The 24907-nt window shown below is 40.1% G+C and overlaps 1 protein-coding gene across 1 annotated transcript; it reads left to right on the plus strand.

Annotated features, from left to right (window-relative positions):
• The first annotated feature begins 1712 nt into the window (after positions 1–1712).
• On the plus strand, positions 1713–24262 carry nucks1a (nuclear casein kinase and cyclin-dependent kinase substrate 1a). The gene is made up of 8 exons (XM_079683496.1): positions 1713–2015; positions 6145–6191; positions 6471–6561; positions 9511–9557; positions 9681–9839; positions 14122–14271; positions 19898–20050; positions 21309–24262. Exons 1-8 carry the CDS (start codon positions 1999–2001, stop codon positions 21578–21580), a joined length of 936 nt encoding a protein of 311 aa, XP_079539622.1. The 5' UTR covers positions 1713–1998; the 3' UTR covers positions 21581–24262.
• Positions 24263–24907: the final 645 nt, after the last annotated feature.

Here is a 24907-nt window from a genome sequence, read left to right on the forward strand (position 1 = left end):
CTAAAGTAACTAAGTAGATTGTCTCAAGTACTTCTACCCCACTATAATTCAGAGGTCAAGTGTGTACTTTTACTCCACCTTTAGTTACTTCACAGATGTGGATGAATGATGTGAAATATAATCAAGTGTTAAATCAGACTTTAGTTCCACCTGGAGTAAATTCATAAGCTACCCTGCAGTATACAAAGTCATTACAACTAGCTGCAGATCTGAGTACTTCTCCCACCTCTGGTAATAAATATATGGCAACTACCGTATATGAGTCATAGTTACTATTCCTGTATTTTTAAATCCACTTCTCATGCTCTACTAATGTAAGGCTATATATGATTGTCCTAATATTATACGATTATCCTAACAACGGAATTTAAACATCCAATTTTAAAAGCTTTCTGATTTCAAGAAAAATCTTCCATAAAATGTCAATTCTAGTTATTACACACACTCCAGTTTACCCTTTAGTTCTCTGTTCCCTGCATTAACCCATGCAGGCCAGGAACAGAGTTTATACTGAATAGATGTTGACACACGTGCAGTTGATCTGGATTGTAATGGGTGAGTTTATAGATCTGAAAGTGGTATAAGCAATTTATGGAATGATTTGAGGGACTTTTGCATTCTGAAATGTAGTTTTACATTTCATTATATCGGAATCAGGAATCTTTTATCCGTCTGACATCGGGGAGTTTCATGGCATAACAGCAGCAAATGTGCAGTGCAGATTAAAGTAGAAAGAGTAGGCTAACATTTTATTTAAAAAGGCAAGCACACATGAATCAAATACAAATAAAAACATGTTTATTTCATGAACAATAATGGAAATGTTCCTAAGTACAAAATAACATAAGGCAAGGCAAGTTCATTTATACAGCACCTTTCAATACAAGGCAATTTCATAGAGCTTTTCAAAAATAAAAGGCATAAGATATACTTTCTTGATCACATTTTTTGATTTTGTTGTTGTTATGGTAACAGCAGCATTTTAAAACAAGGAATTGCACATCATTTGAAAATAGAAATAGCACAATAAAAATAGAAATATAAAACATACACATCTCAGAATAGAAAATAAAACTGAACTAAAAAGTCAAATATAGGCTACAAGTTGACTGAAAGATCAACATCTGTACATTAGATTATCTGGAAAAAAATGAAGGGCTAACTAAATGTAAAAGTAGGATGGTATTTACATGTGTGCTTCCCTTCTTGTGTGTGCACCCTTTTTAAAGATGAATAACAGGCCTGATTTTGTCAAATGCAACAGAGGAATAAACAGTATACCTGTAATGCTATTGCCACTGTTGTGTAGCTCACCTCCTGCTGCAGCAGTCTAGGAAGGCTAGTCTCAGTATGAGCAAGAAAACTGTCAATCATACCCTTAAAATATCTTATATTACATTATATATACATTATGTTTGTGCACGTTGTAACCCACACTTGCAATGTTGCTTTATGGTATTTAGTGACCCACTGAATTCACTGTTTGTATCCAACCTGAGGGCCTCTTTTTGTTTTCTTAAGAGTGCTAACGCAACCGAGCTTGCTAAGGGAGGCGGGGAACTGAATGCTAAAGGGCTTCTAACGTGCAGCTGGATCAACCAATAGGGAAGAACCTCGTCGTTCAAACCAGCCAATCAGAGGAGCGGAATGCCGCGCTGCTCCTCTCACAGACCAGAAGGGGGCTTGGCTTGTCTTCGAAGACCCTCCCCTTCGAGGCCGAGGGTTTGGTTGCACATAGGCTGCAGTTTCAGTTTGTTTTATTCACCATTTTGAGTAGCTGAAGGCACACAAAAAATAAGAATATTAGCGTTTGGAGGACACATCGGTGCAGTACTTTTATTTTTACGCGCTCGCTCGCACGGTGGAGTTGTGCTCCAACCTCGGGGTTTTTTTTTTGCAGAGCGGGAATCTCTATATTTCTTTTTTTCCCCTTCTCCCCCTGTGTGCTTCTTCCCCCTTTTTTCTTACATCCTTTAACCTCTACAGTATTCCTGCAAAATGTCAAGACCAGTAAGGTAAGGTGTGCCAATTCCGTCCTGTGCTGTGCGTAATGCTGTGCAGAAAACATGCACGTCTCCACACGGCGCTGTGTGTCTTTTATGAAGCTGGGAATAGTGTTTATTTCATGAAAAAATAATGGGAATGTGCGTGTGTGTTGCTTCCCTTCTTGTGTGTGTGTGTGCACCCTCTTTTTCTAACATGGATCCCATCGCTGTGGCCATGCTGTGTGTCGTGTCTATCAGGCTTTTTAAAAACCAGCCCATCATGTGTGCATTGTTTCCCTGTTTATGTAGGCCATGGTGTGATTGAACCAGTTTAAAGGCTCCACTTATGCATATATTTCCCCTCTCTTGGTTGAGAATGAGAATATGGCTTCCCATTCATCCAGGGGAGGCTCTAAAACCGCTAACACCCCCCATCAAAAGGGGGAAAAAACCGACCGGGGGAGGTGGCGTTTGGCCTCGGGATTTGATCTTGTTGCCGCGCAGAATAGGCATGTCGAGGCTGTAGTCTGGTTATATCACATTTGCATTGAATTACGTACATTTCTACCTATTTACACCGATAATACGTGCAGTATTAAAGGATAAAATGTCGCTATTGGAGGAATAACGGAGGTATTTGAGTGTTAGCAGTAAATTAACCCTGCTGGCTGAAGTCAGAAGAAGGCGGAGAAACTACAAAAAGTCACCACACCCCCAACCCCCCAATGCATGACTCCCCCACCGTGATTATAACACATGAGGTTACATTTCAAAGGTTATTTAACTTGATTAGAAGAGTTTTGGATGCCTTTAGCTCTAATTTAAAGTTAGCCCACGAAATCTCGCGGGTTTTCAAGACATATGAATGAGTCATTTGAAAGGGAACCGTTACTCAGGACTGTTTCTGTAAACGCAAATGAAATGAGGTTTGATTAACAGATGAACTAAGTAAGAAAAAACATTAACAAAGTCTTAAATGCACATATATGATTCTGTATCGTCCATATTTGATATCTCAAACACACAAGACACACATGCCATTGGTTGTCTTGGAAAACCTGTTTCTGCATATTTATTTTAAATAATGCCCTTTTTTAATTGGGTTATTTCAACAGCCCCACATTAAAACTAAATCATTTACTCCATACATTACAAAGTCTTAGAGGTGATGTGTTAAACATCAGGTGTTTAATTAATTGTTATTTTACTTGATTAGAAGGTTTTTAGATGCTGTTAACGTCTAATTTAAAAGTTAGTCAACAAAATCAGAGTCATTTAAAAGTGCATCTGTACTTTCTTAAAACAGGAATTAGGTTTGATTAAAAGATTAATTAAAAAAGGTCCTAAATGCTTTTTTTTTTAGACCTCAATTTAGAGAGTAAAGCAAGTATAGTTGGATATCTCAAACACATCAACCACATACTCCAGAGTTTTGTGGTGTGCATTTACTTATTTGTTAGTTATTCCATTTAGTTATATGTATATTCAAGTTAGTGTGTGTCTTGGAATACCTGTTCTGTTTTTCTATCTGTTTTAAATAGTGCCATTTTCAATTGTGTTGCATCTGCAGCCCCACATTCAAAATACAGATCTAAAAAAAAAATGAAGAGACCACTCAATATGTTTCTTAAATCTCAATCCCTACATGTACTGTAGCCATTCCTTTCCTGTGTCTGTTGAATTGCAACAAAGAGATGTTAGAAGTCAGTAGTTTATAGAATAAATAAATGTTAATATTACTTTAAACACTTACCTAGTTGACAGTTGGTCCATGACATTTCACAGGTTTTCAAGGCATCTGAATGTTTCATTGGAAAAGCAGTCTGTAAATTAGGGATGTTTCTTCAAACGGAGACAACGTTGGATTATTGGATTACTGTAAATACAAAATAGTTTTTTTTAGTATATATATTTATCTTAATTTTATACTATTTTCCTTTTTGTTTCATCTGCAGCCTATCATTTAAAAACCTTGATCCCCACATGCAAAGTCATAAAAACACACATCTACTAATTTTACTTAGATTTTGCCTACGTTGGCTTACTTCTATTTTAGTTTGTGGTTATTTAGGAAACCAATGGTGATTGAACTAATTATCTCCACAAATATGAAATACGTTTAAACATCCACCATCTGCTGCATTAGAAATACTTCATTCTTCACACATGTTTACAGTATGCCAGGTTCAACAACTCAACGTCTCTTCTCTAATTTTCTATTGGCCAATATGGTGTTGTTAAATCAACAGATACTGTACTTATTCTGGGTTAATCATCTCCCCGGCACAACATTTGAATAACCCTAATTTTTATTTAAGTGTCCGACGCGTTCTAGCTTAAACGTTAGCGGCTATCCCTTTTGACCGCTGACCAGTCATTTCTACATCCTGGAATAACCCGTTAACCAGATTTTCTAGACCTTTCTGCTTGCTTTGAAAAACCTTTTGAGTTAGTCCAAACAAAACTAAATCAATACAGAAGGCTGTAGCTTTATAAAGTGTTATCAATAAAAGAGCTTTATGGGGTTCCTGACTACATTGGTCCACCACAGAATGGAGAAAGAACAGGGACCACCATTTTGTTCTTTTTTCAATTCGATCCCGAAATCATGAGCTATCCCGTGGCTTCTCTTCACTTTTCTGTTTCTTTCGCTGTGTCATTTATCTCTGCCGCTTTTCAAACATTAACTCCAGACATAAAGGAGTCGTCATCATTATCGGCAATTCATCACGTGCCCAAAAAGAGGCGCAACATTGGTCGTTTAGCTTCCCCCGCGGTGACGATGCAAGCACGCAAAGTGGCTGTGCATCGTAACATACTCCTAAAAAATTGATGAATGGAAAGAGTTGCCAACGATGTTGATAATCAATTTTGATGGACTTGATTAGTTGTTGCGGCCTTGCTCAGTGTACAGATTATCTAAAGCAATTAAATTAGGTAAACATTGAAATATAGTCCATATCTAACAATTACCAAACCATAACTTCCGACAGCTTCTCAATTGTAAAGATGTTTTCACAGAAACAGCTTAACGAACTCTACCTGTGTGACTTTTTACTATTTCCTATCATTTCTATACCAGACAATTAATGTTTATTATCAGACAAAAGAGCACCTAGGTCGTAGATACATTTCCACATCACACGTTTTATCGTCAGCTTCCACAGTTTGGTATCTTTCTTTATTGGAGCTAATTGGAAACGTGGTGTGTTTCCTTCTGATGTGAAAGAAAATGTGTGTAAAACTGCCACTGAATATCACACATGTCTGAGGCTTACACTGTGGTCGGTGTGTGTTTGCTGTAACCAAAGTAGTTGTAAAATGTTCTGACAGTTACCTGTACTCCCTTCCCACCACACACACACACACACACACACACTCACCAGCATAATGTGGTTGGGTGATACAGTAATGTAACCAGTGCACTTCTTTTTTTTTTTTGTGCGCCCAGTGAAGCACCTAAACTTGTTGTTATACGCCGGTATTCACGGGTATTATCAAGCATTGAGCAACCAGTCCTGCCAACAATAATTTAGTGGTGCGGCGATAGCTTCATTTTGTAGGACGATCGTGGGGTAGCATTGCAACGATTCCCTCAATAAAAACCAATGGGATTCTTCCATTGGATTTCCGTATATTGCAGAAAATAAGCCTCGTTGCAAACAATCGTTACTTACCACGTTTAGTTCAGCTCATATTAACACACCACTTTGTGTAATTTGAATTGCCAGAATTCAAAAGCTAACGATGGGCTACAATCAAACACCATGAATACATAAAATATAGATATATACATGCACAAATTGGATGATGGACGGTTCATCTGTGGCTTTAACCTCCCCCGACGCAGCTTCTCCAGGTGTGTGTTACCTGAACTGAAGTTGGCTACTGTCACCTGAGGCTTCCTGCATTTATACTTTGCTAAATTAGCCTCGGAAACTGTAGCAGTGTCCCAGTGTCCATTTCACCGCCCGCAGCTTTGTGGCTTCTCAGAGAGCATTATACAATCCACACATGCACTCACAGCTAACTTGTTGCTGATGGCTTGCTCATATTGATCATCTTTTTGCTCCCTACCCCCGCCAGCAGTGTCTAGAAACAGAAGTAACTTTGTCCTGTTTGAATGAAACGTAACACAATGTGTCATCTCTCTTCGCAGGAACAGGAAAGTGGTGAACTACTCACAATTCAACGAGTCTGATGCAGGTAAGAGATGTGTTTCAATAAATGTGGTATTATGACATCCTTGTACTGTATGTTGTAATTCAATGCAGTTACTGGCAAATCTAGAGAGAGATTAGTGGATAACCAGTATGTATGCTCTCAGCTAATACGCCACCGTAATCCATTTTCCATCCTATTGAGAATCCGGTAAAGAAAGGCCAACAGAAATAATAATAACTTGTTTGTGTGACGAACAGCTAACATGTCCTTGTATGTGAATGCCTGCGACTGTAAAACTGTAACCTTGTCCTTTCTGTGTAGATGAGGAGTATGGGGAGAATAAGCCTAAGAAGGTGCGTGCCCCCCCACGTGAGCCCAAGCAGAAACGTGTAAAGAACTCACAGGATGACAGGTGAGCATCGCTATAGATCGGTGAACTTTAAACATGTAACACACATCAACATATATCTAGGAACCCTGTGACATGCACCAGGTATAACTCAAAGACACGAGGACCTCAGTAAAGAAGAGCAGAATTGAGCCTTTTACGGCCCGTCCACACTACAGCTTCAAATAAAGCTTGCCGGCGGGCGCGTCTGAAGCTCGACCAACAACCAATCACATGAATCTCCCGCCCCTGACACACAAGCAGCGGTTTGATTGGCTAGAGCTTGTACTGGCATATGATTTGATTGGCTGACGCTTCCACCGAAAGCTTCAGAAGCTTCAAGAGTTGAACATTGCTCAACTTTTGCAGCCTGAAACGCCAGGAAAGCTCCGCTCTGCTACCCACAATTCAGTTCGGCGAAAAGCGAGGCAACGTGTCGTCACCCCATTCAAAGTGAATGGGCAGACGCGTTGGAAACCGTTTTTGAAGCTGTCGAAGCTGTAGTGTGGACGGGCCGTTAATGAGAACAGTGTCTTCTGTAGCGTGGACATCGCATTCAGCATTAAAGAGGCCCTGTTATGCTTTTGGGGGTTTGTACAGGTTGTTGTGCATGCAAATAATGACATTACTATGTAACACTCGGGCTTCTATTGGCTAGCGTTCAAACACATTTGACATTTAAAGGGGCGGGACATCTCTAAGCGGTTGACCAATCACAATAGAGACGGCCAGCTAATAAAATAAGATAAGATGTACTTTATTGATCACAATTTGGGAAATGTTTGCGTTGCAGCAACCTGAAAAACAACAAAACAAAACAAGACATTGGACATAAGTGGAAATAAATAAGACCGGAATTTAAACATCTCAAAATAGAATTAAAAAGCAAACCTCTCAGAGCAAACTTGGCTCTGGTTTCAGACAAAGATGTGGCGCATCACAGGCAGTATGAGAGTGAAGTGATGAAACGTGCATAACAGGGTCCCTTTAAGACACCATGATAAAGTTTGGCATGTGCAATAAGGCTGAGGGTGGAAGGAAGTCTTTATGAGGTCAAGAGGAGAGGGTAGCTGATCAAATACATGTTTAGAGAGGGAGGCAGCCAGCCAGATGCGCTAGAGCCGTTTCAGGCAGAGGAATATTGGATGTTGATCTGCAGAGAGAAAGAAACTCAGCTGGAGGAAACTGGGAGAAGGAGCAGAGCTGCATCCGATCCATCATGGATGCAGCTCGTTAGGTTATAGCTTTCTGAAATCTTATAGCGGTCTTTCCCTGGACCGAGGTCAGTTCACTTTAGCCGAGCAGGGGTGACATGCGTTTCCTGTTCGGCCTCAAAATCTGAGATATAGCTAAACCGCCGTGTCCTGCAGCAGCTGAACTTGTGTCTGTGCTTTCGACCAAAGAGAAACACTCCCTGCGTTCAGCTGGCTGTGCTGTCGTAACCTCTACCTCTCTGTAAATGGTGAACATTTTCTCTAATAATCAACTGAAGACGTTGGAAATGTTTTCCTTCGAGAAACTTACGTGACACCCTGTTCGTTGCGAAATCAGCGGCATTGGGAGTTAAAAGAACCGATCAAGGACGCACCAAGTTACTTATTCATCCTTAAAATGTGTAGCATTTCCAACACGCAGCAAACGGCTCCATCTGAGGACATTAATTCACTTAGGCTAGAAGCGTTGAAGTTTCTCACAGTTCAAATTAGGGCTGCTCGATTATGGCAAAAATCCTAATCTCGATTATTTGCATCAGTAATTGATATCACAATTATCCATTTACTTTGAAAACATTAATTTATTGGAGGGAAAAAAGTCAAAATAATAATCGTTTTATTTTGATTACGTTGTTTTCGTAATCGTTTGGAAGCCATAATCATAATTGCGATTAAAATATGATTAATTGAGCAGCCCTAGTTCAAATAGCCTTCAACAATAAAACAATTGTATTCTCTTGACTGGATTTTCTATATAAAACAATTAGCATACATACTAACATTTGAAATTCCCTGTATGTGTTAACCTACCTGGTAATAAACCTGTTTCTGATTTACCGTCGCTCCGTTTAAAGCTGCTCATGTACCGCTCTAACGGCCCGTCTACACTACAGGCATGAAAAAATCCTGAAGCTGGGCGTGTCTGAAGCTTGGCGATTGTTTGCGAGCAACCAATCACATGAATCTCCCGCCCCCGACATACAAAGCAATAGCAATGTTAAAACGAAGTAAACTGGATATAAACTCTCCAAACAGGCGAAAAAACTATCAGTTTCACCCACTGTCTCTGCCACCTCCCTCCATGCCTGGTTCCTCCGGTTTGTATCCCGGTAAATAGTTCCGGTCGTAAAGAACCGGCTGATTTGCTACCGTAATATCTCGTTTGTAATATGAGGAAATGAACTGCGGTCTGGCTCTCCCAGCTTGCACGCGGTTTGATTGGCTGCGCTTGCACTGGCGGGATTTGCATAAACAGGATTTGATTGGCTGATGCCAAGCATCGAGCCTCAAAAGTTGAACATTGTTCAACTTTTGATGCCGATAGACGCTCGTGATGCTTGCAAAGCCATGCCATGCTCCCCACAATGCAGTTCGGCGAAGATTAAAAATCTTCTACGTCACCCCATTCAAGTGAATGGGCGAAGCGTTGAAAGCATTTTTTGATGCCTGTAGTGTAGACGTACCGTAATGCTGAGAATAGAAGAGTGTTGCTCTCACAGAACAGCAGAGCACTGTTGTATTGATTTTGTTGCAATTAAAGTCCTTCTTTCTGACTCTCAGCCTACATAACCTGAGCAGCTGCTTCCTACATCCAAGATGCTAGCTTAGAATTAGCAGGAGCCTCAGATAGCTTCACCACACTGCCTCTAATCAGCAACTCTGCAGAGGTCTGCTCTGATTGGTTCCTGGTCCAGACCCTTTCCTTGCTTGTTTGAGTGTTTTAACTCTGGTTGACATTTCTCGTATCTTTCTTTTCCAGCGAGGAGTCTGACGAGAAAGTCACCAAACCCAAAAATGACTCAGCAGGTAAGTCAGTTTATTTATTTTTCCGATTTGAGACGAGTAGTAATCGCTCGGGCGCTTTTTTGAATGGAAACAGCTGGAAAGTGATTACGTGGAAAGCGGCTCACTGACTTCTCTCTGCTGCAGATGACTTTGGGAGCAACGAGGAAGACAATGAGTTTGCAGAGGAGGAAGGATCGGATGAGGACGGGGGAAGTGACTACGAGGAAAAGAAAGGAAAAAAGGGGAAGAAAGCAAAGGTGGAGAAGCCCGCCAAGAGAGGACCGAAGAGAAAACGGCCTGCAGGTAACGTCCAGTTCAGTTCCTCTACATATCCACCTGGGCGTCTTTAAAACGCCTGCTGACTGACGAGCCGCACGCATCGTCTTTGATAAACCAGACGCAGGGGGGTTTGCTGTCATGTGTGCACGCTGGTTTTTATAGGATCTCATTAAGACAACATTAGAAGTTCTCATCAGGGCTCAACCATTTAATGTGTCCCTCGAAGGTCCCCTATTGTGCACACTCCACTTCTTCATGTCTCTTCTACATCAACATGTGTCCCCTCTTCTTCATGTCTCTTCTACATCAACATGTGTCCCCTCTTCTCCATGTCTCTCTACATCAACATGTGTCCCCTCTTCTCCATGTCTCTTCTACATCAACATGTGTCCCCTGTTCTCCATGTCTCTTCTACATCAACATGTGTCCCCTGTTCTCCATGTCTCTTCTACATCAACATGTGTCCCCTCTTCTCCATGTCTCTTCTACATCAACATGTGTTCCCTCTTCTTCATGTCTCTTCTACATCAACATGTGTCCCCTCTTCTTCATGTCTCTTCTACATCAACATGTGTCCCCTCTTTTTCATGTCTCTTCTACATCAACATGTGTCCCCTCTTCCTCATGTCTCTTCTACATCAACATGTGTCCCCTCTTCTTCATGTCTCTTCTACATCAACATGTGTCCCCTCTTCTTCATGTTTCTTCTACATCAACATGTGTCCCCTCTTCTTCATGTCTCTTCTACATCAACATGTGTCCCCTCTTCTCCATGTCTCTTCTACATCAACATGTGTCCCCTGTTCTCCATGTCTCTTCTACATCAACATGTGTCCCCTGTTCTCCATGTCTCTTCTACATCAACATGTGTCCCCTCTTCTCCATGTCTCTTCTACATCAACATGTGTTCCCTCTTCTTCATGTCTCTTCTACATCAACATGTGTCCCCTCTTCTTCATGTCTCTTCTACATCAACATGTGTCCCCTCTTTTTCATGTCTCTTCTACATCAACATGTGTCCCCTCTTCCTCATGTCTCTTCTACATCAACATGTGTCCCCTCTTCTTCATGTCTCTTCTACATCAACATGTGTCCCCTCTTCTTCATGTTTCTTCTACATCAACATGTGTCCCCTCTTCTTCATGTCTCTTCTACATCAACATGTGTCCCCTCTTCTCCATGTCTCTTCTACATCAACATGTGTCCCCTCTTCTTCATGTCTCTTCTACATCAACATGTGTCCCCTCTTCTTCATGTCTCTTCTACATCAACATGTCTCCCCTCTTCTTCATGTCTCTTCTACATCAACATGTGTCCCCTGTTCTCCATGTCTCTTCTACATCAACATGTGTCCCCTCTTCTCCATGTCTCTTCTACATCAACATGTGTTCCCTCTTCTTCATGTCTCTTCTACATCAACATGTGTCCCCTCTTCTTCATGTCTCTTCTACATCAACATGTGTCCCCTCTTTTTCATGTCTCTTCTACATCAACATGTGTCCCCTCTTCCTCATGTCTCTTCTACATCAACATGTGTCCCCTCTTCTTCATGTCTCTTCTACATCAACATGTGTCCCCTCTTCTTCATGTTTCTTCTACATCAACATGTGTCCCCTCTTCTTCATGTCTCTTCTACATCAACATGTGTCCCCTCTTCTCCATGTCTCTTCTACATCAACATGTGTCCCCTCTTCTCCATGTCTCTTCTACATCAACATGTCTCCCCTCTTCTCCATGTCTCTTCTACATCAACATGTGTCCCCTCTTCTCCATGTCGCTTCTACATCAACATGTCTCCCCTCTTCTCCATGTCTCTTCTACATCAACATGTGTCCCCTCTTCTCCATGTCTCTTCTACATCAACATGTGTCCCCTCTTCTCCATGTCTCTTCTACATCAACATGTGTCCCCTCTTCTTCATGTCTCTTCTACATCAACATGTGTCCCCTCTTCTTCATGTCTCTTCTACATCAACATGTGTCCCCTCTTCTTCATGTCTCTTCTACATCAACATGTGTCCCCTCTTCTTCATGTCTCTTTTACATCAACATGTGTCCCCTCTTCTTCATGTCTCTCCTACATCAACATGTGTCCCCTCTGTGGAAAGAGACTCTGAAAGTTTCAGGAACAAAGATTCTCTCTCTTTTTGATCCATTTCTATAAAAACCTGTCTGAAAATGAGCTGATCAGATTTTGGCCACTTTATGATGTCATAACAATGTTTTGTCTTGAGTAACCATTAGCCAATCAGCAACCAAGGTAACCCCCCCCCCCCCCCCCAACTTATCACCTGAATCTCCTAGAGCACCATTGAGTTCTTTTTAACCAAATGTCTCTCAGAGGGGCGTGGGGAGGGGCTCCTTATTTTCATCTAAAGTAACAGACAGAGAATCAGCACTTTGGAAACCGGGCTGAAACAGAGGGGATTATGGGTAATGCTGCAATGATCTGCTTGGTGTTTCAGCCAATCAGAGACAGGCTCTGGATATATCTGAGCGCTATAATATATTGATGATCAACAGTATAACAGGGGATCTTTAATGTGTTGAACGTAAACAGCATTTGTAGATTTCAAATATAAGAAATAGGACCGTAGCTAATAAAATAAGTCAAAACTTTGTCGAGGCTTTTTCGCAGCCAGGTTGATATGTATTCTGGCTCTGGACTTTTTGAAAGCCGGAAAGGGAGTAAGGTGTGAAATAGATGCCATGGATATTGATCTTTTGAGTATCTGAGAAATACTGTATTCCTCTCACATCCACAGCTGATTGATCGTCAAGTCTGTTTGGTTCTGCTTTGATTCAATACTCAGTGGAAGTCATGGTTAATCGTAAGGACATTGACACTATGGCATCTTTTGTGATCAATCTGGGTGAGAGTTCAAACAGTCTCCTCATTTGTATTAATATGCTTCTATGATCTGCTCCTCTGGAGGTGTTGGGATGATTTAAAGATGCTGTAGTTTGGTCGTAGGCACAGGATATATTCAATACTTTTTGGATCCTGCTCCTTTCACTTCCAGAAAGAACATCCCAGCCTTAACTCTATAAGAAATATGATCCATAATGGTGTTCCTATATAGCAGGGGTTTCAAACTCAAGGCCCGGGGGCCAAATCCGGCCCGTGACTTCTTTTTATGCGGCCCCACAAGAGCTTGCAAAGAATATAATATGTTTATTATACGGTTACATGCCGATTTACAGAAGCACGCTGCCCATAAACTACATGTCCCACAATGCATTTCAAATTTGACTTTTTTTCTCAGAATTCCACTTTTTTTTCAAAATGTCCCTGAAGAGAATTATGAAGTTATTACCCTATCCGATAATAATCCAATGCAGAGGCAATAATGTTAAACGATACATTATTTTATATATCTTAAATATTTATATATGTAGTTTTATATAGTCTTATATTTAAAACTGGCCCTTTGAGTGCTACCATGATGCCAATGTGGCCCGAGATGAAATTGAGTTTGACACCCCTGCTCTATAGCTAAATATGTCAGTTAATGATGCATTCCAGAAAAGCAGCTAAAGTTTAACGGCTGGGAACTAGATGTCCAAAGTAGATATTTCTATACTTCAGATGTGTAGTTAGTGAACTTAAAAGCAGTGAAAAGTCCATATAGGAAGTCTAATATATATATGTGAGGAGGAGCAGACAGAAAACCCCCCGGTAACAAGTTTGACCTTCACCGAGCACAAATGTCAAATATCTCCATCTGTTTTAAAGTGAGAATCTGCTGCTTCTCTATCATTACGTCTGTATTTATCTGAGCAGCATTTTGATATGGTTGGTGTCCTACAGTGATGGAAAGTAGGGGCTGCTCGATTATGGCAAAAATCATAATCTCGATTATTTGGGTCAATAATTGATATCACGACTATTAAAAACGATTATCCATTTACTTTGAAAACATCCATTTATTGGAAAAAAAAATTGAACAGTATGTTTTCAACAGTTGATTACCCTGAACTTTAAATATAATTCAACTGAAAAACCAATAAAATAAATAATCGTTTTATTTTGATTATGATGTTTTCATAATCGTTGCAAGCCAAAATCGTAATTGTGATTTAAAATACGATTTAATTGATCAGCCCTAATGGAAAGTGATCAGGTTACTTATATATTGTGATACTCAGATTACAGGTGACGTTTTTAACATGTAACTAAATAATTGTAACGGATTACATTTTCAAAGTAACCCTGAATTTAGCCCTGTATATCGAGTCCTCTCTTCACTGCTGCTCTTGTTCTGTTGTGAATTTATTTTGAACCCCTGTGTGTGTTCTTTGCGTAGATGACAGTGACGATGAGAAGGAAGTGAGTCGAAAGCGTACCGTGCGCCAGGCGGCCTCCAAGGCGGTGTCCAAACAGAGGGAGATCATTCTGGGAGATGCAGGCAGCGAGGACGAGGAGAAGGAGGACCAGGAAGAGGCCTACAACGACCGTATGTACCCCTGCTGTTAACACTGATACACCAACCTGTCACACTAGACTAGTGGTGTTAACACTGATACACCAACCTGACACACTAGACTAGTGGTGTTAACACTGATACACCAACCTGTCACACTAGACTAGTGGTGTTAACACTGATACACCAACCTGACACACTAGACTAGTGGTGTTAACACTGATACACCAACCTGTCACACTAGACTAGTGGTGTTAACACTGATACACCAACCTGACACACTAGACTAGTGGTGTTAAGACTGATACACCAACCTGTCACACTAGACTAGTGGTGTTAACACTGATACACCAACCTGACACACTAGACTAGTGGTGTTAACACTGATACACCAACCTGACACACTAGACTAGTGGTGTTAACACTGATACACCAACCTGACACACTAGACTAGTGGTGTTAACACTGATACACCAACCTGACACACTAGACTAGTGGTGTTAACACTGATACACCAAACTGACACACTAGACTAGTGGTGTTAACACTGATACACCAACCTGACACACTAGACTAGTGGTGTTAACACTGATACACCAACCTGACACACTAGACTAGTGGTGTTAACACTGATACACCAACCTGTCACACTAGACTAGTGGTGTTAACACTGATACACCAACCTGTCACACTAGACTAGTGGTGTTAACACTGATACACCAACCTGTCACACTAGACTAGTGGTGTTAACACTGATACACCAACCTGTCACACTAGACTAGTGGTGTTAACACTGATACACCAACCTGACACACTAGACTAGTGGTGTTAACACTGATACACCAACCTGTCACACTGGACAAGTGAGGTTAACACTGATACACCAACCTGTCACACTAGACTAGTGGTGTTAACACTGATACACCAACCTGTCACACTAGACTAGTGGTGTTAACACTGATACACCAACCTGTCACACTAGACTAGTGGTGTTAACACTGATACACCAACCTGACACACTAGACTAGTGGTGTTAACACTGATACACCAACCTGACACACTAGACTAGTGGTGTTAACACTGATACACCAACCTGACACACTAGACTAGTGGTGTTAACACTGATACACCAACCTGTCACACTAGACTAGTGGTGTTAACACTGATACACCAACCTGACACACTAGACTAGTGGTGTTAACACTGATACACCAACCTGACACACTAGACTAGTGGTGTTAACACTGATACACCAACCTGACACACTAGACTAGTGGTGTTAACACTGATACACCAACCTGACACACTAGACTAGTGGTGTTAACACTGATACACCAACCTGTCACACTGGACTAGTGGTGTTAACACTGATACACCAACCTGTCACACTGGACTAGTGGTGTTAACACTGATACACCAACCTGACACACTAGACTAGTGGTGTTAACACTGATACACCAAACTGACACACTAGACTAGTGGTGTTAACACTGATACACCAACCTGTCACACACTGGACTGGTGGTGTTAACACTGATACACCAAACTGACACACACTAGACTAGTAGTGTGTGTTTACTGTTGGAGTGCGGTAACACTTTAGATTAAGGTACATATATTCACATCAACTAGTTGTTAATTAACGTGCATATTAGAGCCAAACTACTATGTTATTAGTGCACGTATTCTGAGTTAGAAAATACCCCATTTTAAGTTATTTTGACTAGGGATGTAACGATATACCGAATATCGCGGTATCGCGGTAAATAAACTTCCCAATACCGTCGTGAGACTGACAAAATCTACCGCGATTTTCAAAAAAAATTAATTAAAAAAATATATATTATTTTTTGTAAACACTTTTTTTTTTTTTAAACCTTTATTTAACCAGGTGATCCCATTGAGATCATCGATCTCTTTTTCAAGAGAGACCTGTCTAACATGGCAGCAAGTAGGTTACAACATGAAAATAATACAACAGATAACACAAAAGGACATCGTATTTACAGGGCTACATTTACACACCTAGAGACATTGACAAGTATCAACCATATATTTATATCTCGCCCTGTCAATAAGCCTGGCGTTAGACTTTTTCGCTGTCCGTCATTTCGACAGACAGGATCATAAAATATCCGTCATAATCCCTTATTACCCGTCGGGTCTGAAAAGTTCACGATAGAGCATGCTCGTGAACTGTCAACGGGGTGGGGGGCGGTGTTATGCCTTGTGTGCGTGCACCTCGCGGGACGCGCACAGCATAAAGCAAGTCCTCCCAGACATGTATTGATCTGTACGGCAAAGTACGGTTTGGAAACTATATCATTTCGTTTTGGAGGGCATGCATAACACGGCATAACACCAGAGCCTCGCTGCGGGGAAACGTTGGTGCTGTTCCGAGTTTGTTCTAATCTGTCAAAATTACAGACTGCTTTCAGATTTCTCCGTCATTGTTAAATAAAATATTCGGTTAACGCGACCACTGCTGTCCCAGCAACATCAGTACCAAGCGAGAGAGTTGTTTCCAGAGCAGGGGATATTGTAAATGCCCAAACACCCCAGCTTATAAATACCTGGAAATGTGGACATTCTCATATTCCTAAAAACCTGTCTGATGATGCTGAGTGAGTGACTAGTGAGTTTGAGTTGAGTTCCTTGAAAAAACTAAAGTGAAACTTGATTTATTTTATTGCAGGGTCTGATTATTAAATGTCCTTGTTTATTTGTGAGATGCAGTGGCATAAAGAAAATGCTTACTTTGTTTGGTAGTAGGCCTACTAGTAGGTACAAAAACACTGGTTTTCTTGTTCCAGTCTGTTACTGTCACTTTGTTTTTGACACTTTAAAATACTGCTATCCTACAAAAAGGCTGTAAAAATCAGATTTATTATGTAATAAAAAATCATTTTCCGAGTAAAAAAATGTTTTATTGAAAAAAATTCAGAATCTTTTTTCTTCCCTTTATTATTCAATATCGCGATAAATACCGTACCGTGGACTTGTTATCGCGATATTATCGTACCGTGAGTTTTTGGTATCGTTACATCCCTAATTTTGACACAATTAACACTCGTAGTTTCACGTCTTGTTACATGAGAATAGGCCATATTTGTTTGGTGTTATTATGGGAGAATGACTATTCTTGTGGTACTGCTGCCTTATTAGGCCCATATTGAGCTTATTAAAACCAAACTCATGTTCAACAACGTCCTTACTTACAATAAATAAACTAATTAGAGGGTTATTGAGGAACAACTAGAATATGGTCATGTAGAACAAAACATTAATAAGTGTTTTATAAGGACGAATAAAAAGCCAATATACTGCTAATTTGAATCTTAATGAACAACTAGTCGATGGTGAATATGTGTACCTTTTTTTTTTTTTTATATAAAGTGTTGCCGAAGTTAAAGAATTTACTGATTTAGACTGCTGAACCGCTTGTGGAGAAAAGGTCCTCATGCGTCCTGTTTTGTGTGTTTACTGTAGCAACCACAACAACATGTGGTTAATGTCGGCATGTCATACAGACATTAAAGAGGCCATATTGTGCTTTTTTGGGTTTTCCCTTTACTGTAGTGTGTCTTCTAGGTTTTTGTGCATGTAAATCTGCAAAGACTAAAATCCCAAATGTACTTCCAGAGGGACTTTCTCTCCCGAACACTTTTTATCCTTTGTGTGTTTTAAAGATGCTACAACGACCGTATGTCCCCCTGCTGTTAATACTGACACACCAAACTGTCACACTCTAGACCAGTAGTGTGTTGCTTAGGAACCAAAACTAAGATGTACAATAGCTAGGGCTGCTCGATTATGGCAAAAATCATAATCTCGATTATTTGGGTCAATAATTGTAATTGCGATTATTAAATGCGATTATTCATTGACTTTGAAAATCTCCATTTATTGGAGAGAAAAATGTGAATAGTATGTTTTTAACAGTTGATTACCCTGAACTTTAAGTATAATTCAACTGAGAAACCCAAAAAAAATATATTTTTTAAAAGTAATAATAATAAAAAATAATCGTTTTATTTAGATTACGTGGTTTTCGTAATCCTTCCAAGCCATAATCGTAATCGCGATTTAAAATACGATTAATTGAGCAGCCCTAACAATTAGGGTTGCCAGAAACTGACCATGATCAAAATCGATTATTCGTCAGCCCTATGGATTTTTAAAAATAATATTCGATTATGGAGACTGTAACGAATAATCGAATAATCACCGGCATCCCTACTAACAATAGCTGCCCACTGCTCCTACTATTGTGATGGGTTAAAAGCAGAGAACACATTTCACTGTGTGCGAGAGACCATTAAAGAGGGTTACATCTAACATGTAGTCAGATTCATAAAGACATTTTACATGTATATATTCAGTTTAATATGTAATATTCCATCTCTCACATACTTATGTATATATAATAACTTGCTTTATATCTTGTTATTGTATATTTTCTACTTTCTTGTTTGTTTCTAGTCTTTGAATTTGTATTGTAGAGTGCCATTTCTTTTTATGCTGCTGCAACACAAACATTTCCCAAATTGGGATCAATAAAATACTTCTTATCTTATCTCTCTCTAAAGAGGCCCTATAATGCTTCTGGGGGTTTTCCCTCTACTGTAATGTGCTTTCTAGGTTTTTGTGCAAGTCAATCCTCAAAGACTAACATCCCAAACGTACTTCCAGAGGGACTTTCTCTCCACGTTTTATTCTTTGTGTTTTTAAAGGGGCTCCGTTAAAGCCCTTTGCGACTCTGCTTGTGCCACCAATAAAGAGTATTATTATTGTTTCTAAAATGGTATACTGATCAGCCGACAAAGCAGTAACGGCCCGTCCACACTACAGCTTCGACAGCTTCAAAAACGGTTTCCAACGCGTCTGCCCATTCACTTTGAATGGGGTGACGTCACGTTGCCTCGCTTTTCACCGAACTGCATTGTGGGTAGCAGAGCGGAGCTTTCCTGGCGTTTCAGGCTGCAAAAGTTGAGCAATGTTCAACTTCTGAAGCTTCTGAAGCTTTCGGTGGAAGCGTCAGCCAATCAAATCATATGCCAGTACAACCTCTAGCCAATCAAACCGCTGCTTGTGTGTCAGGGGCGGGAGATTCATGTGATTGGTTGTTGGTCGAGCTTCAGACACGCCCGCCGGCAAGCTTTTTTTGAAGCTGTAGTGTGGACGGGCCGTAAGGACAGCTCTTAAAGCAACAGCTCCATGACATCACTTTCTATACTCAATTTGAAATGGATCTCGAACAAACTCAAATTATTTGAACAAATTATTTATTGGAAATGGTCAAAGCTTCAGACACTAGAAATGTTTCTGGCTATTTTACTTGCATCCTTCGGTTACTATAACCCTTAATGAACTTACAATTATACACGTTTTAAAGCTGCCAATGTAAATATGCACATTCACATTGAATTGTATCTCGTTGCACTGTCATCGCTACTACCTCTGCTTTTATCACCCTTATTTATTTCTTTGTGTGTATTTTTTACTGCAGTGAGAGTTGCCAAAGAAATGTCGTTGTACTTTGTATGATGCCAATAAAGATCTACTCTACTATGTGCTATTTGCTGTTATGGTTCAACAATGGTACAGAGCTAAACCACACGTGGAGAACACATCCTTACGTGAACATTTCTTTGTGCAGCTGACGAGTCTGGCAGCGACGAGGACTTCACGGTGGAGGACGACGATGACAGCGATTACGGTCGCTCCAAGAAGAAGGGCAAGAAGGTGATCCGAAGGGGAAGGCCGGAGAAGAAGGAGAAGAAGAGCCCCAAACCCCGACTAAAGGCCACAGGTGAGAGGACTGCGTTACTAAGGGAACCCATTAGCATCTCTGGAAATGTTTTGAGTCATATTAAGGCTATAAGCACAGTGGTTCTGACTCATGACCTCCAGCAACACAAGAGGTAGCTTTAGAAAGATAAGCAGTGAAGGGTTATATAACTTCAGTCAGAATAATCTTTTATCAACATTTTTTATATTCTCATTTCCACATTTTATCTATGGTTATATGATGCTGCCACTCAAACGGTCTTTATTAAATGTTTGAGTCGTTGAATGCTCTCAATGGATTTTAAAATGATTTCAAACCTCAACACTTTATAGTACTCCAAGACTCGTCACAGGAATTACAGTTCACACAATCATTGAGCTTTTTAATGTTTTTCTAGTTCTCTACCTGTGTTATGAATTCTTGTTTTACCTTTATGTATGCACCATGACACCAAGTCAAATTCCTCGTACGTGTAAACCTACCTGGTAATAAACCTGATTCTCATCTATCTTAACTATCTGTCTATCTATCTAACTATCTATCTACCTAACTATCTAACTATCTATCTACCTAACTATCTGTCTATCTAACTATCTGTCTACCTAACTATCTAACTGTCTATCTAACTATCTAACTATCTATCCATCTAACTATCTAACTATCTGTCTACCTAACTATCTAACTGTCTATCTGTCTATCTATCTAACTATCTGTCTACCTAACTATCTATCTATCTGTCTATCTAACTATCTAACTATCTATCTAATCCATCTATCTAATCCATCTATCTATCTATCTATCTAACTATCTGTCTACCTAACTATCTGTCTACCTAACTATCTGTCTACCTAACTATCTAACTATCTGTCTATCTATCTATCTATCTATCTATCTATCTAACTATCTATCTATCTAACTATCTATCTATCTATCTATCTATCTATCTATCTATCTATCTATCTATCTATCTATCTATCTGTCTATCTATCTATCTATCTAACTATCTGTCTATCTATCTATCTAACTATCTGTCTGTCTGTCTGTCTATCTGTCTAACTATCTATCTATCTATCTATCTATCCATCTGTCTATCTATCTATCTATCTTACTATCTGTCTACCTAACTATCTGTCTACCTAACTATCTAACTATCTGTCTATCTATCTATCCATCTAACCATCTAACTATCCATCTAACTATCTATCCATCTAACCATCTAACTATCTAACTATCCATCTAACCATCTAACTATCCATCTAACTATCTATCCATCTAACAGTGACCCCCAGCCCGATGAAAGGAAAGGGGAAGGGGCGTCCCAGCACCAAGACCGTGGAGAAGAGCTCACCCAAAGAGGAGGAAGAGGAGGAGCCCGAGAGCCCCCTGGAGGAGGAAGAAGAGGAGGAGGAAGAGGAGAAGAAGGAGGAAAAGAAGGCCGCCGTGAAGAAGGAGACTTCCCCCGCCCCCAAGAAGACGAAGGAGGCCGAGGAGGAGGAAGACGAAGAGGAAGAGGACGGCTCAGAAGAGGAGGCGCCTTCCGGAGAAGACTAGACGACGATGGTACCCCCCCTCCCTCCCCCCACCCCAAAAAAACCTCCCCGCCAACCTAAAGCCCATCGTCTCTTTCTCCGTCTCTTCTCAAAGTTTTGTTGCTCTGCGTTTAGAGGTTGTTTTATTTTGACTTTTTTGTTTCTCTCCTGGTGGCCTGGCTCAACGGTTTGGACTTCTTTCGTGTGCTTTTTAATTTTTGTTGCTTCCCCCCCTCCCTCCCCCCTATTCTTCTAACTAAGACATTGTGCTCATGTGATCATCCGCTGTGTGAAAGGAGTGACAACATTCATTCTGAATTTACTTTAGTGTGAGCCCCCCCCCCCCCCCATGAGCTCAGTGCTAGCGAGCATCCGTCCTGATTGTGAAACAGATCCATTCGCTTGTTTTTAGTTTTTTCCCACCTCGCTCACTGATACCTGGCGATTACTGAGCGTATTGTCACACAGCTTCTCAGTATCAGCTACTAAAGCGCTGTATTTACAAAGCTTAAGTCGACACACGCAGAGCCGGAAAGCCTTCTATTTGGTACTTGTGTGCTTTTTAAAACACAGGAGTTCGGTTTTAAAACCTATTTTTAATTTCAATTTTTTTTTTTTTTTTTTTTTAACGTCTCTTGGTGAGCTTTTTTTGTTGCGTGGCCGCTGCTCCATCTTTTTCAATGCGTTATCTTAGACCGGCGGAGTGTTTTACTTCACACACCGTGACATGTTTCAAGCCAGCATGTGAGTTAGTGTTTTAAGTACTCGATGAAATGCTGCTTTGGGGCGGGGGGGGGGGGGGAGACTTCCTGTTCAGCTGCCTATGTGAAACGGTTGCTGTTATATGTTTGGCTTTCTAACGATGCAGCTCATTACGTGAAGAAACCCCCCTCCCCCCCCCCCCATTAACCCCTGCATGGCTACAGCAGCTTCTCAACATTTCAGCCCCTTGTGCCAGGCACCCCCTTTTTATTTTTCATGAAATGCAAGAAGAGATGTTTGGTTTTATTTAGTTTTTTGTTTTTGAGAGATCAAAAAAATGAATGTTGTTTTTTCTCCTGTTGTTCTAATTCTCTATTCAGATTTTTTTTTTGTAATGTTTGTTTTTTAAGAAAAGAAATAAAATGTATCTTGATTTTAAAGAAAAAAAGTCGACCCTATCCAATCTGTTGTGAACGGCCTTCCCTTTATTTCCTCCTCCTGTATTCTCACTCGGCTTACTGTTTGTATCCTTGTGTTTTTCAGAGCATTTGTTTGCCCCCGTTACTTCACATGCGGATACATTTTTTACAGTACTAAGACTCGGAAAAGATTTAAATAAAGGTGGCAGCTCGGTCTTTATCCAGCACTCGTTTGTCTATATTAATGCCTTAATTTCCACTGAGTTCAGTTTCAGTCGTTTATCAATAAAGAATGTAATCTCTCCTTAAATCTGAGGTCTTTGCTACAAGCGGTGAGTTAGGCTTGAAACCATTTTTAACCATCAAAAGCCATAAACGATCTTGAAACTAGTGACGCGGAGATCAGATGCAGCATTTCTAAGATTGTCCTTTTTTTCAATATGAAGTGGTTTGGTCTCAAAGCAACAACAAATATGTAGATAAGAAATCTGCTATGTACGGAAGAGGCCACGTAACTTTCTTTTAAAGATCTGAACTGAAAAGTGATATTATTTTTTTTCACTTTTGTGATTAAATTCTGAGAAAACAGTTGAAATTCTGAGATAAAAGTGAGAATCTGAGAAAAGAGTCAGAATTTAGAGATTAAAGCCAGAATTATAAAAATATTATTAAAAAAAAAAAAAATTGGAGATTTTAAATCGGAAATCAAAAAAAGATTGAATTCTTAAATTAAAGTCGGAATTATGAGAAAAAGCCTGAATTTTTAGATTAAAGTCAGAATTGAAAGAAAAAAGAATCGGAATCCTTAAATGTAAAGTCGGAATTCTTAGATTTTAGAATTCCTAATTTTCTCAGAACCAACTTTTTTTTCTTTTGGTCAGAATTTTTTAATTTTTTACATGTGACCAGTTCCTCTTCCGTAATATAACAATATTGCGAACACGTATTATTCGGCTCCCGTCACGAAATTGTTTAGATTAGTCTCAAGGCTGCCCTTGATTCAGTCCTGCATGTCTACAGGACTCAAACCTAGTCATTGGTTCAGAAGCACATTGAATTATTTAATAACTGTCCTCAGCAGGTTAGTGTGTTTTCTACGTGGACGTCCTGAATGGGCACCAATCCCTAATGTCCATTTGTGATGATTGGATATAAAAAAAGCGTGTTTATACGAACCTAAACCCTTGAGGATCAGAAACTGTCCTGTAGTTTGCGGCGCTGAGGTTTTCCCCATCACCCCTCAGGAGGCACACGGCATAAGGCTGTGAATTTCTCCTCTCACCCATTCTCAGATTTCTTCTGTTCTCTTTTTGATGTTTCTTTTCTATCTACCTGCCGTTGTGCTGGCTGGCAAGTTTAATGCAAGCCAGGTTGTGATTCCTACAGGAGCCCATGTTGAGGAGCTTTGGTCTGTGGAAAGGGAACGCTGAACTCTTGAATCTTTTGCATGTTGTGGAAAAAGTGCAAGATGATGATGCTGGTAATGGCAATTTTGTGGTCTTTCAAAAAGACAAAAAAGAAACGACTATGTTGATGTTTTGGTTTCCCAGCTTCAAATAAAGGCAACCTACTTTTTATATGGATTTAACTACTTGTTTTGTGAAGTTGAGGTCTGTGAAATGTGGCTCTGGTTATATATTGATCTGCACTACTCAGTGAATGCCACTCTGTGGTGCTGTGTGCAAAAGTCTTCTGAAGTGACCGCTCACATACACTTTGTACAGTTTAGCCACACTGAAGAACCTCATTGGTGGAAATAATGTCAAAGGTTGAAAACAGCATGTCTTAATAATTTTGTTACATTTAATCTGACAATTTATAAATGATTAGGTCTGCTGACCCAATTCTCAATAAACGCGTTCACACCGGAGTACTTTTCCCCCTTTAGTTCGGATATAGTTGCAAGAAAAAGTATGTGAACCCTTTGGAACTTCCTGGATTTCTGCATAAATTGTTCATAAAATGTGTTCTGATCTTCATCTAAGTCACAACAATAGATAAACACAGTCTGCTTAAGCTAAAACCACACAAACTACATGTTTTTATGTTTTTATTGAACACACCATGTAAACATTCACAGTGCAGGGTGGGAAACCCTTGGATTGAATAAGTGGTTGACCCTCCTTTGGCAGCATAACCTCAACCAAACGTTTCCTATAGTTGCATATCAGACCTGCACAACGGTCAGGAGGAATTTTGGACCATTCCTCTTTACTAAACTGTTTCAG

This window comes from Notothenia rossii, assembly GCF_949606895.1.
Source record: "Notothenia rossii genome assembly, chromosome: 5".
NCBI lineage: Eukaryota > Metazoa > Chordata > Actinopteri > Perciformes > Nototheniidae > Notothenia > Notothenia rossii.

Coding starts and splice junctions, on each gene's coding strand:
- nucks1a (XM_079683496.1), top strand. Junction 6,562..9,510: donor AAGAACTCACAGGATGACAG/GTGAGCATCGCT, acceptor TTTCTTTTCCAG/CGAGGAGTCTGACGAGAAAG. Junction 9,558..9,680: donor ACCCAAAAATGACTCAGCAG/GTAAGTCAGTTT, acceptor TCTCTGCTGCAG/ATGACTTTGGGAGCAACGAG.